We start from the raw sequence: 18,550 nt of genomic DNA, 5'->3' as shown, positions 1-18,550 counted from the left end.
GGGAGTTGGGGGGAGTCACCCTGGCTGCCCCAGTCCTGCCTCAGTTTCCCTTCCATAACCCAGAGAGATGGGACCCGATGGGAAGGCTCAAGAGCCCCCTGGTTAGAGGGAGTCCAGGCCCATGGGGGATAGGATGTGGCTGTGCAGGGGTTCCCAGGGGAGCAGGACGGGCATCGGGCAGGAGCCGGGGGGTTGGGGGGGGCGTGCAGCTGGCAGGAGTGTCACTGCTGGGAAGAGGAGGGGATCAAAGCCAAGCACCTGGAGGGCCCCGCAGGGCAAAGGCAAACACTGAGGTCACGGCTGCTCCCACAGGGCTCGGCTCCCGTGCCCCAGCCCCCAGCTATAAGGGCCCCACCCCAGGCAGGGTGTCCAGGCTGTGGAGAAGACATGGCCAACGCGCACCTGCTGCCGTGGCTGTTCCTGCTGCCTGCGCTCTGTGGGCCGGGCACTGGTGAGTCTCCGCAGCCTCTCCCCACCCCACTCGTCACCCCGGGGCCAGGTGTGGAGGGGGCATCACGACCTCCTCCACCACTTACTGAGCCCTGGCCCTGTCCCACGCGTTATCCTCAGTCTGTACCTTGGCCTCGTTTTAAAGATGAGGGTTTTTTTGGTTTTTTTCTTCTTTGCGTTACCTGGGCCTCTCAGTGCTGTGGCCTCTCCTGTTGCGGAGCACAGGCTCCAGACGCACAGGCTCAGCGGCCATGGCTCACGGGCCCAGCCGCTCCACAGCATGTGGGATCTTCCCGGACCGGGGCACGAACCCACGTCCCCTGCATCGGCAGGCGGACTCTCAACCACTGCGCCACCAGGGAAGCCCGATGAGGGGGTTTTGACTCAGAGAAACTCCAGGGCTTGTCCAAGGTCGCACAGCGGGCAGGTACTATAGCAGGTAGAACCCAGAGCCGTCCGACTCCAGCATGTTTAACGGTCATGTGTCCCAGTAAAATTGGGTTTGGAGGTTGGGTGAGGCCAGGGTGCCAGGTGTGGCTTGGATCCCAAGGTTGCTCTGGCCCCAAACAGCAGCTGTCGGGACCACCTCATCCCTGGCCTGCGCCCAGGGCCCTGAGTTCTGGTGCCAAAGCCTGGAGCAAGCATTGCAGTGCAGAGCCCTAGGACACTGCCTGCAGGAAGTCTGGGGACACGTGGAAGCTGTGAGTACCACCCAAGGATGCACCGAGACCGAAGGTCTTGGAATAGAGGGTCCTGGGTAGGCTCTGGATGGGCCTGAGGGATTGGAGGCCCTGTAGGGGATGGGATGGGATGGGATGGGTTGGGATGGGATGGGGGGAAGGGATGGAATTGATGGGATGGGTTGGGATGGGATGGGATGGGGTGGGTTGGGATGGGATGGGGGGAAGGGATGGAATTGATGGGATGGGTTGGGATGGGATGGGTTGGGATGGGATGGGATAGGATGGGATGGGATGAGATGGGGTGGGATGGGATAGGATGGGATGGGATGGGATGGGATAGGTTGGGATGGGATGGGATGGGATCATGGGCAGTCGCCTGTGTCTTGGAGCACCCTGTCAGCCTCAGCCACCTGAGCTGGGAGCATGGCCTCCACTCACATGCCCCAAATTGGGGCCCTCTTCCTCAGCATGACCTGTGCCAGGAATGTGAGAACATCACCCACATTCTCACCAAGATGGTCACGGAGGTCATTTCCCAGGTAATGAGGCCCAGACCCTGGACTGAAGCTTGGGGATTAAGAGATAGGGAAGAGGTTAGCCCCTAAAAGGAGCCATCTCCAGCTCGGGGGTGATGCCTGGGTTTCCCTGGGGGACTCTAGGCACCTCCTGGCTGGGAGAGGGCTCTGAAAGTGAGCTCAGTAGCACAGCCAGAGACGGCCTTTCCTCAGGGGAGCAGCCACACCTGTGCCCAAGTATGTGGCTCATTAGCACCCTCCCAACTCCAGGGCCCTGGGTGAAGGTGGCCAGTCAGGTGGGCGATGGCCCCGTGTCCAGGGGCTCAGGCGGGGCAGACCTCAGAGAGGCCAGGCTGACGGTTCCCTCTCCCGCCTGCCTCCCAGAGCATGATACGGGAATTCCTGGAGCACGAGTGCGACGTCTTCCCGCTGAAGCTGCTGGGGCCCCAGTGCCACGACATGCTGGACACCTACTTGCCACTGGTCATCCACCACTTCCAGAGCCAGATGGTGAGGCCCTCCCGCCTCGCCTCCACCCTGCCTCTTGCACAGCTTTCATGCCCACCCTGTCCCTGAGTTACCCCCGCACGTGGCAGCCCACCCCCTGCCCACACGGGGTGCAGGAAACTCAGTGCCCCTCGGCCTGTACCCAGGTGACAGCGCCTCCCACTCAGCTGTACACGGTGGGCCTGCATGCTCTCAGGCGCCGGCACACACCCTCACACCCTTCGCACAGGCAAACACTCGGTCACACACTCACTGCGCACAGTCTCACGTGACACCTACACCGTCTCCACGCTCACACGACAAACACACTCTCACGTACTTACGCTCACTCATTCTCACAAACATCCACACTCACACTCGTTCACACACATTCCCAGGCACGTGCCCCAAAGTCCCCACTTGACCCCCTCTCTGCCTTTGGTCTCCTCTCCCACCCCGACAGAGTCCTAAACCACAGCCCCAAACCAGCCTGCTTCCCCCATTCCAGGCCTAAAGGCAGTTACCTGGTGCCTGAGTCCTTGAGCCAGACTGGAGGGGGAGTGTGGTCCCCTCCCCCGCCCCAATCACCTTCTCACCCTGCGTTGTGCCCTAGAACCCGAAGGCTGCCTGCGAGCAATTGGGCCTGTGCAAATGCAGGCATCCAGAGCCAGGGCAGGAGCCAGAGCCGTCAGGCCCCCTGCAGGACAAGCTGGTCCTCTCTGTGCTGCCTGGGGCCCTCCGGGCGAGGCCCGGGCCGCAGACACAGGTGAGATGGAGATCCAGGGAGCGAGGGCCATGGCTGAGGCCCTGCATCACTTGGCCTGGGAGGGGCAGCGTTGGGAAGGGGACCAGCAGCTCCAGGCAGGGCCTCCTGCAGGACCAGGAGGCGGGGACCCGGAAGGGGAGGAGAGTCGGGCGCGGCAGAGCCCTGAGGAGCCTTCTGTCCAGCTTGCCTCCAGCGTGCTTCTCTCCCCCAGGGTCTCTCCGAGCAGCGGCTCCCCCTTCCCACCTGCTGGATCTGCAGGACTCTGATGAAGCGGATCCAAGCTATGATTCCCAAGGTGAGACATCTGGGGCCACGAGGCCACCCACACCTCCGCTTCCCCCCACCCCTCCTCATACACCCACCGGGGGCCAGCTGGCTGCATTGACCCCACCCAAGGGACCCTGGCACTCAGGCTGGGCCTGGTAGGTACCAGGCCTAGAGCCTGTTCAACGACTGTGGGGGATTTCTTGGCGGTCCAGTGGTTAGGACTTGGCACTTTCACTGCCGTGACGCCGGTTCAATCCCTGGTCTGGGAAACTAACCTCCCTCAAGCCACGGGGGAGAAAAAAACAAACAGAAATAAAACCACTGTGAAGCCCCGACCGTGTGCCAGGTAGTATGCCAGGTGTCAAAGTACAGAAAAGAATCTCAGTCGTCTTTGTAGAAAAGGTTCTTTCATTTTACAAAAGGAGAATTTCCGCAGGTGGACACTCCATCCCTGCCTGCCCCAAACTTGGGGTCTTCCAGACCTGTAGTGACCATCACCCAACGGCCCTGCCCTGAAATGGGGCCCAAGTGAGGAGAGGCCCTGCCCTGTCGGCCCTTCCAGAGGAGGGCCTGCACGGCCACCTGGTCACTGAGGGCGTCCCCACCCTCCTGAGTTTGCACTGCGGTGGGAGAGATTTTTTTCAGGTAATGGTTAGTTCAGAGCAGAGAGTTAAAACAGATGAGGGGAGGAACAGTGATGGGGGAGGAGATTTAGGATGGTCATCAGGGGGCGTCTCTGAGGAGGTGATGGCTAAGCTGAGGCCTGGAGGATGACAAGGACCGACAGGCAAAGGGCCTCGAGCAGAACGAGCTTGGTCAGCTGTGTGGCTGCCTCAGGTGGGCTCAGGGACAGTGGTCGGCGGGCCCGGGAGAAACACCGGAGCCGAGTGAAGGAACGCTGGGCCTTCTTCTGAACGCAGTTCACAGCTGTGGACGGGTTTCAGGCACGGGGAGGCCATGACTGCATTTACACTTCAGCAAGATCGAGCTCCTGCGGTTTGAAAAATGAATTGGGCGGATGGGAGTGAAAAATGAGAGGCAGGAGCTGATTGCAGAAATGGGGGGGTGGAGCTAGGAGGGGGACTGGGGACGTGTCTGGGACGGGGGCTCTGCAGGACTCGGCGATGGATGGGACCTGGGGAGTGGGGACGAGAGAGGAATCAGCAATGACGCTATGGACTTTGGCTTGAGCAGTGGGTTCTCTGGAAGGCCCCCAGCTGAGGTGAGTAGATCTGAGAAGTAAGAGGTCTGGGCAGAAAAATCATGAGCTCTCTCCTGGCCGTGCTGAGTTCAAGACGCCTGTGCAATATGCAAGAGGAGGTGACAAGTAGGCAGCCGGATCCCCCAGCCAGGTCCAGAGACATCAGTCTGAGAGTCGAGGCTACAGACAAGATTTAAATCCAAGGGAACGGCTGGGATCATCCAGGGACGTGGTGTGGACCAGGTCGAGGAGAAGGAGGCCCGGTCCAAGGAAAGGGAAACACCAGAGAAAGAACCTGAGGAGGGACAGCCAGGGAGGTGGGGACACCACGGCATGAGGGTCACAGAGGCTGAGAGAAGAAAACATTTCAGCAAGGAGGAAGAAGTCATCGGGCCCCAGAGCTGCTGAGAGATCGACAACACATGTCCAGGGGGATGCTGGTGACCTTGAGAACTGTTTTGGAGGAGTTATGGGGACCAAAGTGTAGCATTAAGTATTGACAACTCTTTCATGAAGTTTTTCTGGGAAGGGGAGGGGAGATGGGTGAGGCTCTTTTTAAAAAATATTTAGTTAGTTAGTTACTTAGTTACTTAGTTACTTAATTAGTTAGTTATTTGGCTGCTCTGGGTCTTAGTTGCGGCTCGCGGGATCTTCGTTGCCGCATGCAGGATCTTCGTTGCGGTATGCAGGAAATTTAGTTGTGGCATGCGGACTCTTAGTTGCAGCATGTGGGATCTAGTTCCCTGACCAGAGATGGAACCCAGGCCCCCTGCATTGGGAGCACAGAGCCTTAGTCACTGGGCCACCAGGGAAGTCCTGGAGTGAGGCTTTTTAATGGGAGAAGCTATTTTAGCGTGTTCACATGCTAAGAGACCAATGGGCAGGAGGGAAGAGCAATGAGGCAGGACAGAGAGGGGGATGCGGAGGTGAAGCACGTGTGCAGGTGGGGGCGGGGTGGACCCAATGCACAAGGAGATGGGCCAGCTTTTGACAGAGCAGGGATACCTCGTCATAGCAGGAGGGGAGGCCGAGTGTGGGATCTGATGGGTACATTTGGTGAGATGTGCCATTTGGAATGTGTCACATCCCAGAGAAGTACACGTCCCTCTGGCCTACTCCTTCCTCGGCCTTTCTGGTGCTGGGGGACAGCAGAGGGTTGCAAGCAGGAGCAGGGCCCAGGCCAGCCTGCCGCATATAGGTTCTTTTTTTCTTAATTGAAGTATAGTTGATGTATAGTATTATATGTTACAGGTGTACAATACAGTGATTCACAAAACTTTAAAAGGTTATATGCCATTTATAGTTATTGTAAGATATTGGCTATATTCCCTGAGATGTGCAATATGTCCTTGTAGCTTATTTCATGCATGTAAGTTCTCGGCTGAATGAATAAGGGAGAGGAGGGATGAGCGTGCCTGCCGCCCCTCTCCTTGCCCCTCAGCTGGCAGGTTGTGTTTGGAATCAAGGGTGAGGTGGGGAAACTCCTGGCTTCCCCCAGGGACTCCTGAAACCGCAGGCTCTGGAGCAGAGAGAGGAGCGGGGAAGCACAGCACAGCCGGGTCGGGAGGGAGAAGACTCAGGTCTGGTTCTCCCACTGCCCCAGGCTGCCATGTGGCCTTGGCCATGCCCACCTCTCTGGGCAACTCTGGAATTTCAGCAATTCCAGACTCTTTGAAGTCAAAGGTGGGTCCATGGCCTGATTCTTGCACCAGCTCAGTGATTCTGGGCAAGTCCCCTGGACTCTGTGATGCTCAGGGTCCTCATCTGTAAACGGCATAATAATTCTCCAAGGGAACAAGGTAAGGTCTACAAAGTACCCAGCTAGTGCTGGGCACTGACTAGGTCTTTCAAGAGAAGGTCCGACCCTGCCTTCTCTCGGCCCCCGCCCCAGGGTACTCTGGCCAGTACTGTGGCCCACGTGTGCCACTTGGTACCCTTGGTGGTGGGCGGCATCTGCCAGTGCCTGTCCAAGCACTATGTTGTCATCCTGCTAAACACACTGTTGGACCGCGTGCTGCCCCACCTGGTCTGCGGCCTCATCCTCCAGTGCTCCAGCGAGGACGGCGCTGGTCCAGGTGAGCCTGCAGTCCCAGCCCCTGCCCATCGCCCACTCTCAGCCCTCCCCACCCTGGCGCTGCACGACCCTCTCCCTCCCAGGTGCCCCTGCACTGCGCCAGTGAGGACAGGAACTGAATACTCCGCAGGGCATCCTTGACTGTTTTTTCTCTCTAGCCCTCACCGCTCTGGGGTCCCTGCCAGGAGAATGGCTACCGCAAGACACTGAGTGCCAGCTCTGCATGTCTGTGACCACCCAGGCGGGGAAGAGCAGTGAGCAGGCCATGCCACAGGCAATGCGCCAGGCCTGCCTGGGCTCCTGGCTGGATAGGCAAAAGGTGAGGGGCAGGCACATCAGGGGCTGCCGGTGGTGGAGGGTTGAGCCCAGGAAAGGCTTCCCAGCCAGAGATACACTGAGATGATACTTCCCCCGCTCTTAAGGAGCTCAGACAGGCAGACAGGACGTGGGTCAAACAGTGGTGGCGCTGTAACTTAGGGCAAAACCCGCTGAGGTCAGGAGTTGTCTCTGGACAAAGGGCGTGGGCTCTGGAGGACCAGCAGGCCTCCCTCATGGACCAGATGAGTAATGCCAGGGCTGGCTGGAGCCCAAGAGGGCCTGGCCGTCTCTCCAGGGTCCCAGTCCTGTCCCAGCACCAACCCTCCTTCCGGTGTGACTCAGTGGGGACCAACCCCCCTGCAGGAGAGGGCTGGGCCTGAAGTCCTGGAGTCCCGGTACTCAGAGCGGGCGACAAGCCCGCTGACTCCCGTCCCAGGAGTCTGCTTTCCACATGGTACTCCCTACGGCCCATCACGTCAGGTCTCCAAGACCAGATGAGCTTTAGGATTCTTCCAGAACTGAAATTTAGGGGGAGGGGGAAAAGGGCGATGAGATTCTGCCCCTGTGCCTCCACCTCCAATGGCCCTGGCTTTCCTGGTAGAAACCCCCATTTCAGCCCACGGCGGCTTGTTCAGTCTTACAGCCATAGCTGCTCAGTGGGGACCGAGGGCTGGACCTACACGAGGTCCGGGGAAGCCCTGGAGTGATCCATCTAAGTGGGGAGGCCTGGACAGCCAGGCAGGAGAGCCCTGCCCTGGGCCCACCCCACCCTGTGTCCGTCTCCTTCCTCAGTGTCAGCAGTTCGTGGAGCAGCACGCACCCCAGCTGCAGACCCTAGTGGCCGGGGGCTGGGATGCCCGCACCGCCTGCCAGGTACACCCACCCTTCCCAGCTGATCCCAGGACTTTCCTCAGCTCCCAGGACCCCCACCCTCTCTGGTCCACGATCCTCAAGGGCCCCATTCCCCCGGGTGCAGGGCAGCCTCAGGAGCGCAGGCCCCCAACTGGGACACGCCCTCGCATGTTTTACTATAGAAAAGGCAGTCTCAGAGAAGTCAAGAGAAAGCCACAAAAGAATGAAAAAGAGGAGCATGGGAAGGGAGAGTGTGGTTTGATGTGCATTCTGGGACGGGGGGCATTCACTGAGCAGTGTGTGCTTGATGGGAGGGTAGCAAGTGAGAGCCTTGGGGCAAGCATCCCACCTCCTCCAGCTCTAAACCCAGAAGGCCTGTGGCTCAGGGAGTGGCCCAAGGAGTCCACGAGGTCACATCCAGAGCTCCCACCAGGTGGCAGTTGGAATGAGAGTCCCCCCTTCCAGGAGGAGGTTCCCTAACATCCTCAGGGCTGGGAATGGGGGGGTGCAAGGCCTCAGGCCCTAATGCTGTCCCTGTGGCAGGCCCTGGGGATGTGCATGACCCCGCTGAGTCCTCTCCAGTGTGTCCACAGACCCCACTTCTGATGAGAACTCAACGCCATGCCAGGTGAGTCCAGGCCCCCAGCTGACGGGAGTGTGGGCAGGTCCTCCTCCCATCAGGAGGGGAGCCTCTCTGTCCCCAAGCGGGAAAAGACAGCCACTGACTCTGGCTGCTCCATCCTCCTCCTCACAGGCCAAACTCGAGGCTCCGGAGGGACCCTGGCTGCACCGTCCCCGGAAGGACCTCTCTCGACCCTACTCACTCCTCTGCCCTGAATCCCTGTGGCGCTCAGCGCCAGGCCCAGCTCCCTCGCCCCGGCCCAGCCCTCAGGGGAGCTTCCGTGCCTGCCTGAGGCTTCCCCCGAACAGCTCACCCTCTGCACTCTTCAGTCTTGGATGTGTTTAGACCAAGGCCAGCCTTTCCTGAAACTCAGGGGAAATCAGACTTTGCTGCCCGAAGATGACACCCCCTCAGAGGCCAGGAACTCCGCCATCACCTGTCTCCCCACTCCTGAGACACATCCCTCTCTCCCTCCCTGTCATTCGGTCAGAGGTCGCACCTTAGGACGGAGGGGTGGGTCAGATGCAGCCTCTGTGCCAGGTGCCTCCGGGCAGGGAAATGCCCCTGAGAGCAAACTTGGTCAACGTTACCATTCTCCCCAGAGCAAGACCCCAACACAAAGGTCATTTATTCATTTCTTCGCTCATTTTTTTAAAATGCAGTGAGTGCCTGTGGCCAGGCCACATTCTAGGGGCAAGGGCCAGAGCTGTGAATAAAAGAGTGAGCCCACTGCCCTCTTGGAGCTTACACCCCAGGGCCAGCCTCTTCCATCTGCAGGTCAGGGGGAAGCCCGGCCTGCTCCCCAAATCCTCAGCCTGGTCTATTCTATCTCTAACCACAGCCTGAAACCAGAGCCACTTCTGTCCACTCTGGGTGTGAGGCACAGCCAAGGCTGCATCTCCTGGAGGGGGTCTGCAGAGGGGGTTTCCAGGCCGGGGCCACCTTCACACACTACCTGAGCCAGCCTCACTCTCACAGGGTAGAGATCTCCCCAGGGCTGGGCCGAGGGGATCTGGTTGTGGGCCCCCAGCGCTTCTCCAAGTCCTGGCTGCAAGAGCACAGCAAGGGAAAAGCTGGGCCCTGACTCACTCCGATCTCCACGTGCACAAGATCCTAGCTTTTCTAATTATTCTGCTAACACTTTCACAAAATTCAAGATTCAGAAGAATAAAAAATGGGAACATAAAGTACCAGAAAAGATAAGACATGTGAAATCCTTTAACTTTCTTTAAACATCAGGAAATCCCTGGCGTGGTCAAAGGTGAGCACAGCAGTGCTCAAGCCTGGTGGAAGGTGACTGGGCATTTTCAATATTTGAACGTTTTCCTGCTTAAGAGCTGTTGTTGCTTTTTGTAAGGTTGAACTCCCAATTTTTGTTTGAAATGCCAGGGTGACTCGATTCCTGCTGTGATTTATCTCCTCAAAGCTCACTTGGGGCTGGTCATGCTGGGGATCAGTTCCCATGTAATGCAGCAACCATAAGGATGCTAACAAAGTGCCATCTCCTTGTCCTAAAAGACGCGGCCCTTTAAGATGCTGCAGAACCTGCAGCCTCACCCTGAAGGTGGCCGGGCGGCGGGGGGGGGGGGGTCTGCCCCACCCTCCTTCATGATGGAGAAATACACACCTACGTCACCTCTCCCTCCTGTAACTGCTTCCAGGCTGGCCCCACCTGTTACCCTCCCCCCTCCCAAAGAGCCCACCCACTGTGATGAAGTGAGGGTTGTTAGGGTACCCCAAACCCAAAATACACACACACACACACACACACACACAAAACACCAAATTAATTAACCTTTAGCATTAAAGACCTAAATGCCTGGAAGTGTCCCTTCACTTAATAAAAGAACTTTTATTATATTTCCTATTATAAATGAAATACACGTTTATTGTAGAAAATTCAGAAATTGCAGACCAAAAAATAGTTGAAATCACCCACAATCCTACCAATCCCAGGAGAGAGCTATAGTGGATGTAGACTTTGACCCTGAACTACAGACTGTTTCAATCCATTTGCCCACCCTTTGGCTCCACCCTGAATGGCTCCACCACTGAAGAGCTTTTTTTTTTTTTTTTTTTGCGGTACGCGGGCCTCTCACTGTTGTGGCCTCTCCCATTGTGGAGCACAGGCTCCTGACATGCAAGCTCAGCGGCCATGGCTCACGGGCCCAGCCGCTCTGCGGCAGGTGGGATCTTCCCGGACCGGGGCACGAACCCGTGTCCCCTGCATCGGCAGGCGGACTCTCAACCACTGCGCCACCAGGGAAACCCAGGAAGAGCTTTTTATACAACCTGCGCTTGGGGTAGGGAAGATTGACACAAACCCTTGGCCTCTGAATTTGAACTGTTAAGTAAATCTTTTTGTAAATCTATACCAGACTATTGTCTTGAAAGCCATTATTTCAATTACAAGACTAAGGTCCCTGAGAGAAGAGAGTGTTTTAAATTTTGAAAAAAGCTTGGTTGGGAAGATGAGCGACAGCCTGGAGGACGGGAGGCATTAACAGTTTATCCCAAAAGCACGTGTGGGAATGAGCTCCTGATAAAGGAAGAGGAGGCTTCACTCAAAAGGTCAGGAGTTGGGCTTCCCTGGTGGCGCAGTGGTTGAGAGTCCGCCTGCCGATGCAGGAGACACGGGTTCGTGCCCCGGTCCGGGAAGATCCCACATGCCGCGGAGCGGCTGGGCCTGTGAGCCATGGCCGCTGAGCCTGCGCGTCCAGAGTCTGTGCTCCGCAATGGGAGAGGCCACAACAGTGAGAGGCCCGCATACCCCCCCCCAAAAAAAAAGGTCAGGAGTCAACCAGCTATGGGAGGAGAGAAGTGGCTACAGCTGAGACTCAGGGTGGGGGTCCCTGAGACATTCCCAGCACCCTGCACCCCAGAGGAAAGAAAGAAGGAAAAGCCCCAAGAGGGGTTAGTGTCCCACAGCAGTAGAGGGGCTCGTTCTTCAGTTGCCGGGGTGCAGCCTGAGGAGGACACATCAGAAAGAGTGAAGAGAATGGCCTCAGGGAGGCGCCTGGGCAGACAGGCCTGGAGGCTGCCTCAGGGGAGCCCACCCACATGATGCAGGAGAGCAAGCACACCTCACAGCCCAGAGGCCATCAGGATGGGCTCTGGACAAGATGGTGGGCCCACAAGAACCCATGGTTGGCGACAAAGCAGTGACAGTTTCATGGACCTTGAGAGGATGAGAAGTCAGACATGTGTAGCCAACACAAGACGGTGAAGATCAGGTAAGATGAGTGACGCTTGGGTGGAGACCTGGAGTGCCCAGGAGAGCACAGTCACCAACATCTCTCCTCACAACAGGGTAATGTGTAAATCAATCCCAGGGTAAGGGAAGGAGGGTTCAGGTGTTAGTTGCCCAAGATGGGCCAGCTGTGCGTTAAATAAGGGACTGAGTGTTTTTCTAATGGCAATATTAAGTATGGGGGGCTTATGAGCCAAAATGAGTTCAGTTATAGACAAATACAATTATATTTATGTCCTGCAATTAATGACTGAAGTTTTAAATCCAATACACAATCAATATAACATTTATAACATATATAACATTATTCCAAACCTTCCTCTGCACATGTACAAAAAATGGGAATGCCCTATACATGCTGTTTTGTAAACTGCTTTGTTCATTTAAAATAATCTTTCCTATAAAATAGATAAACAACAAGAACCTACTGTATAGCACAGGGAACTATACTCAATATCTTGTAATAACCTATAATGGAAAAGAAACTGAATTCTTATGTATATATATAAATAACTATATATATTTATATATGTAAGTAACTATATATATTTATATATATAAATAACTATATTTATATATGTATATAACTGAATCACTTTGCTATACACCTGAAACTAACACATTGTAAATCAACTATACATCAATCAAGGAAAGTAAAAAATTAAAAAATATTTTTTTAACTTTTCCATGTCAATAAATATAGATACCTATCATCACTGCTAATTGCTGCATGCTTTTTTTCTTGATAAAAACTCTTTACTTTTTTTTTTAAAGATTGACTGATGGATTGATTGATTTTGGCTGCACTGGGTCCGAGTTGCGGCACGTGGGATCTTTTAGTTGCAGCATGCAGACGCCTAGTTGCGTCACGTGAACTCTTAGTTGCAGCATGCGTGTGAGATCTAGTTCCCCGACCAGGGATCGAACCTAGGCCCCCTGCACTGGGAGCGTGGAGTCTTACCCACTGACAACCAGGGAAGTCCCAAAACTCTTTACTTTTTAAAACAACTATTATCAACAATGTTGTGAAGAATAAAAATCCTGGCAGTAACATCTTTGCTTACTAGTCTGATTATTTCCTTAGAATCAATTCTAAGACATGAAATTTTGGGGACAAAAACCATGTACATCTTTACTTCTAACATAGTCTGTATTATCAAACTGGCCCTTTACCAGCCGTACCAATTTCTATCTCAGTAGTAAACAAGTGCCTCTTTTTCACTCTCTCCAACCCTGGATATTAGCAATCTTTCAAACCTTTGCTGAACTATAAAATAACCTCCGGTTATTCTAATTTGCATTTCTTTGGTTACTAAGTAAACTTTTTTTAACATGTTTATTGGTCATTTATATTTCATCTTTCGTGAAATGCCTATTTGGGGTTTTTGCCTGATTTTCTGCTGGGGTGTTCTTTTTATTGTCTTACCAGTAAAAATATATCAGGCATATTTATTTATTTACTGTCCTATATGGTGCAGATTTTCCCCTAGCATAAGTCTCTCAAATTTAGGATGTCTTCCACATATCTATCTTTTCCTTTGTGACATCCAGTTAAGAAAGCATAAATTTCACTTCTTTCCCATCTGTGATTCAGACTGGCCAGAGCCTGAGGCCTCCAAAGAGGAAGCATATGCTGGAATCACAGCTATAAAGACACGTGGGCCAGGCCCCCAGCTCAGAGAGCAATGGTGGAAGCCACCCACATGTCACCCACAGAGGACCTCAAGCTACACAGACAGGACATGACAGTCAGCCTGAGCAGTGGTCCCCAAACTTTCAGGCAACTGCATCTATCGTCAACACCTTGGGAGGGTGTAAGGAGACAAAATCATCTCTGCAAAAGAAGGATACAGAGAACACAGACTCAGCACTATGCCATTTGCTTAACAAACATTATTAGTCACTGACTCCTAAGTGTCAAGCATTTCCCTAGGGCTGGGCACAAAAGAAACAGTTGCTGTCTGCCCTTTTGGAACTTAGAATCTAGTTGAGAAGATGGACATTAATCAGAGAATCACAGAAAAACATGGCATACTTCAGGTGGGGTAAGTGCCATCAATTAGACCAATGCATGGTACTGACTGAGCAGATACGAGAGTCAGAGAGGTGAAACAAGAGCAGGTAAAAGAAAAAGAGCAGCCCAACAACAGGAAGTGGATGGCACAAAGGCCTGGCGCCTTGTGGCATATCTGAGAAACAGAAGAAAAGCCAGTGAGTCTGGGAATCAGGATCAGGAGAAACATCCCGAGAGGTGAGACTAGAGAGGCTAATTTCAGGCTTTATTCTAAGAGCCAATGAAGGGTCTTAAGCGGGAGATCAGGGTGTGAGGGAGAAATGATTTGGTTAGATTTGTGCCTTAAAAGATTACTCTGGGGCTTCCCTGGTGGCGCAGTGGTTGGGAGTCCGCCTGCCGATGCAGGGGATACGGGTTCGTGCCCCGGTCCGGGAAGATCCCACCTGCCGCAGAGTGGCTGGGCCGGTGAGCCATGGCCGCTGAGCTTGCTAGTCCGGAGCCTGTGCTCCGCAGCGGGAGAGGCCACAACGGTGGGAGGCCTGCGTACTGCAAAAAAAAAAAAGATTACTCTGGATGGGACTTCCTTGGTGGTCCACTGGTTAACACTCTGCCCTCCCGCATCCCATCAGGAAGCTTGCACAATCCTCTTAGATAGCCTCATCCACCAGCAAGAACTACAGTTCTGCAGCCTGTGGAAGGAAAACCACATTCACAGAAAGACAGACAAAATGAAAAGGCGGAGGACTTTGTACCAGATGAAGGAACAAGAAAAAACCCCAGAAAAACAACTAAATGAAGTGGAGATAGGCAACCTTCCAGAAAAAAAATCAGAATAATGATAGTGAAGATGATCCAGGACCTCGGAAAAAGAATGGAGGCAAAGATTGAGAAGATGCAAGAAATGTTTAACAAAGACCTAGAAGGATTAAAGAACAAACACCCAGAAGAATTAAAGAACAAACAAACAGAGATGAACAATACAATAACTGAAATGAAAACTACACTAGAAGGAACCAATAGCAGAATAACTGAGGCAGAAGAACGGATAAGTGACCCAGAAGACAGAATGGTGGAATTCACTGCCACAGAACAGAATAAAGAAAAAAGAATGAAAAGAATGAAGACAGCCTAAGAGACCTCTGGGACAACATTAAACGCAACAACATTTGCATTATAAGGGTCCCAGAAGGAGAAGAGAGAAAGGACCCAAGAAAATATTTGAAGAGATTATAGCTGAAAACTTCCCTAACATGGGAAAGGAAATAGCCACCCAAGTCCAGGAAGCGCAGAGAGTCCCAGGCAGGATAAACCAAAGGAGAGACACGCCAGACACACAGTAATAAAACTGACAAAAATTAAAGACAAAGAAAAATTATTGAAAGCAGCAAGGGAAAAATGACAAATAACATACAAGGGAACTTCCATAAGGCTAACAGCTGATTTCTCAGCAGAAACTCTACAAGCCAGAAGGGAGTGGCACGATATATTTAAAGTGATGAAAGGGAAGAGCCTACAACCAAGATTACTCTACCCGGCAAGGATCTCATTCAGATTCGATGGAGAAATCAAAAGTTTTACAGACAGGCAAAAGCTAAGAGAATTCAGTACCACCAAACCAGCTCTACAACAAATGCTAAAGGAACTTCCCTAAGTGGGAAACACAAGAGAAGAAAAGGACCTACAAAAACAAAACCATAACAATTAAGAAAATGGTCATAGGAACATACATATTGATAATTACCTTAAACGGGAATGGATTAAATGCTCCAACCAAAAGACACAGGCGGGCTGAACAGATACAAAAACAAGACCCACATATATGCTGTCTACAAGAGACCCACTTCAGACCTAGGGACACACACAGACTGAAAGTGAGGGGATGGAGATATTCCATGCAAATGGAAATCAAAAGAAAGCTGGAGTTGCAATACTCATAGCAGATAAAATAGACTTTATTTTTTTTAATTTTTTTTATTTTTTTGAGGTACGCGGGCCTCTCACTGCCGTGGCCTCTCCTGTTGCGGAGCAGACTCCAGACGCGCAGGCTCAGTGGCCATGGCTCACGGGCCTAGCCGCTCCGCGGCAGGTGGGATCTTCCCAGACCAGGGCGCAAACCCGTGTCCCCTGCATCAGCAGGCGGACTCTCAACCACTGAGCCACCAGGGAAGCCCAAAATAGACTTTAAAATAAAGAATGTTACAAGAGACAAGGAAGGACACTACATAATGATCAAGGGATCAATCCAAGAAGAAGATATAACAATTATAAATATATATGCACCCAACATAGGAGCGCCTCAGTACACAAGGCAACTGCTAACAGCTATAAAAGAGGAAGTGGACAGTAACACAATAATAGTGGGGGAACTTAACAGCTCACTTACATCAATGGACAGACAGAAAATTAATAAGGAAACACAAGCTTTAAATGACACAATAGACCACAGAGATTTAACTGATATTTATAGGACATTCCATCCAAAAACAGCAGATTACACTTTCTTCTCAAGTGCGCACAGAACATTTTCCAAGATAGATCACACCTTGGGTCACATATCAAGGCTCAGTAAACTTAAGAAAACTGAAATCATATCAAGCATCTTTTCTGACCACAACACTATGAGATTAGAAATCAATTACAGGGAAAAAAATGTAAAAAACACACACATGGAGGCTAAACATTACATTACTAAATAACCAAGAGATCACTGAAGAAATCAAAAAATACCTAGAGACAAATGACAATGAAAACACGACGATCCAAAACCTATGGGATGCAGCAAAAGCAGGTCTAAGAGGGAAGTTTATAGCAATACAAGCCTACCTCAAGAAACAAGAAAAACCTCGAATAAACAATCTAACCTTACACCTAAATGAACTAGAGAAAGAAGAACAAAAAAACCCCAAGGTTAGTAGAAGGAAAGAAATCATAAAGACTAGAGCAGAAATAAATGAAATGGAAACAAAGAAAACATAGCAAAGATCAATAAATACTAAAAGCTGGTTCTTTGAGAAGATAAACAAAATTGATAAACCTTTAGCCAGACTCCTCAAGAAAAAGAGGAAGAGGACTCAAATCAATAAAATTAGAAATGAAAAAGGAGAAGTTACAACAGACACCACAGAAATACAGAGCATAAGACACTACTACAGGCAACTCTATGCCAATAAAATGGACAACCTGGAAGAAATGGACAAATTCTTAGAAAGGTACAACCTTCCAAGACTGAAAGAGAAAGAAATAGAAAATATGAACAGACCAATCACAGAGTAATGAAATTGAAACTGTGATTAAAAATCTTCCAACAGGGCTTCCCTGGTGGCACAGTGGTTGAGAGTCCGCCTGCCGATGCAGGAGACACAGGTTCGTGCCCCGGTCTGGGAAGATCCCACATGCTGCAGAGCAGCTGGGTCCATGAGCCATGGCCGCTGAGCCTGTGCGTCCGGGGCCTGTGCTCCGCAACGGGAGAGGCCACAACAGTGAGAGGCCTGCGTACCACAAAATAAAATAAAATAAAAGATTACTCTGGCTAAAGTGTGAATGAATTGGGGGGAGGGAACAAGGGAATGTGGGGATAAACTGTCAGTAGTGTAGACTAGAATGATCGTGGCAGAGGGCCTGTGCAGAAGTCACATGGGTCTTGGAGAGTGACTTCAGACAATCATAAACTTAGATGTTGACTCCGATGGAAGCTGTTGTCCCAGTCGTAGCATTTTTACTGATACAGCACAGCCTCTGGCCTTTTGTATGCCTCGTTCTCCATGCCAATTTAGAAAGGTCACCAGAAGTCGTTTGCTTTCACCTGGCAGGGCCAACAGTGTACCTTCACATTTTTGCATGAAGACAACGTCAGTTCTTTCACTCTCTACTGTCAACAGTCCACAGCCATCTTGATCATCTTGACATTCCACAACACATAACAGTAGTCCTCTATATTGATGCCACTGGATGTCATCAATGTCCAATAAGCAGGAAGTACCAAGTATTTTAAATGTCTTAGTAAGATATACACAAACGAGAGGGTGGGAGTTAACCCCAATACAATTCAGGGACCAGTCACCTCAGTGAAGTTTCTCGGGGTCAACGGTTGAAAGTATGTCAAAGCATCACCACCAAGTTGCTGTACCTCATGTCACCACACACACACACACACAGAGGCAGGATAATGTTTAGTAGGCTTTTTTGACTTTTGAAGACAACATAGATCACATTTGAGCGTGCTATTTTTAACCTATCTAGAGAGTCACTTACAGCTGTATAACTACTAGTTTCATGGAGACCAGAATAAGAGAAGATTCTGCAGCGAGTTTAGGTTGCACAACGGACTGTTCTACTACTTGGGCCTTATGATCCAGGTGAGCCAACGATATTTCGAAGTGACCAGGGCAAACAGGAATGCTGTATGGAGCCTCCAGCAAGAACCAGTGGGAGAATCACAGTGCCGAACTCCAGGATTTTGGAGCAAGGCTATGCCCTCTTCTGCAAATACCTATTCTCCTTTTGAGAAACAGCTTCTGCCTAGCTATAGGGCCATGGCAGGATCAGAGCACCTAACAGTGGGACATCAGGTGATCATGCAGCCTGACCCTCCTCTCATGAACTGGTTGTCGTCTGACACCTTGCCATGTTGGGCAGGTACAGCTGCAACCTACCACTAAATGGAATGCCAAGCTCAGGCAGGTCCAAAAGGCACAAGTTACCATGAGCAGATTCCTTTGACACAACTCCTGTTGCATTGCCTCCTGGGGTGTTCCTTCAGACCAGCTGACCAAAAAAGACGAAACTCAAGCCCAGTTTATAGATGGATTTGTGTAATATGCTGGCACAACCAGAGTGGAGAGTTGCACTTCATCCCCACTCAGGGTGACACTGAAAGACAGAAGTAAAGGGAAATCCTCTAGTGGTCATGGCTTCAAGCAGTATATTTGGCTGTTCACCATTTGGAGTGTGAGATGGCCAGAACTACAGATCCAGACTAACTCAGGGGCAGTTGCCAATGATCTGGCTGGATGGTTAGGGATTCAGAAGGAACAGGATTGTAACACTAGTGAA

General features: G+C 51.8%; 1 protein-coding gene across 3 annotated transcripts; it reads left to right on the top strand.

Moving 5' to 3' along the window:
- Positions 1-312: 312 nt before the first annotated feature.
- SFTPB (surfactant protein B) lies at positions 313-10,606 on the top strand. 3 transcript variants are annotated; one of them, XM_081254449.1, is made up of 11 exons: positions 313-451; positions 1,021-1,151; positions 1,601-1,672; positions 2,033-2,158; positions 2,748-2,900; positions 3,112-3,195; positions 6,329-6,443; positions 6,601-6,761; positions 7,553-7,633; positions 8,156-8,240; positions 8,367-10,606. In XM_081254449.1, the coding sequence occupies exons 1-10, from the start codon at positions 388-390 to the stop codon at positions 8,216-8,218; spliced, it is 1,050 nt and encodes a 349-aa protein (XP_081110575.1). In that variant the 5' UTR covers positions 313-387; the 3' UTR covers positions 8,219-8,240; positions 8,367-10,606. The 3 variants fall into 3 exon arrangements, with proteins under 3 accessions (XP_081110575.1, XP_081110574.1, XP_081110576.1); XM_081254448.1 differs by having other exon boundaries at positions 6,260-6,443; XM_081254450.1 differs by having other exon boundaries at positions 373-451; positions 1,024-1,151; positions 6,260-6,443.
- The last annotated feature ends 7,944 nt before the right edge of the window (positions 10,607-18,550 follow it).

Source organism: Mesoplodon bidens, assembly GCF_964165515.1.
Source record: "Mesoplodon bidens genome assembly, chromosome: 14".
NCBI classification, from domain to species: Eukaryota; Metazoa; Chordata; class Mammalia; order Artiodactyla; family Ziphiidae; genus Mesoplodon; species Mesoplodon bidens.
Note: the sequence above shows the minus strand (reverse complement) of the source record. Positions and strands in the feature narration are given on the sequence as shown.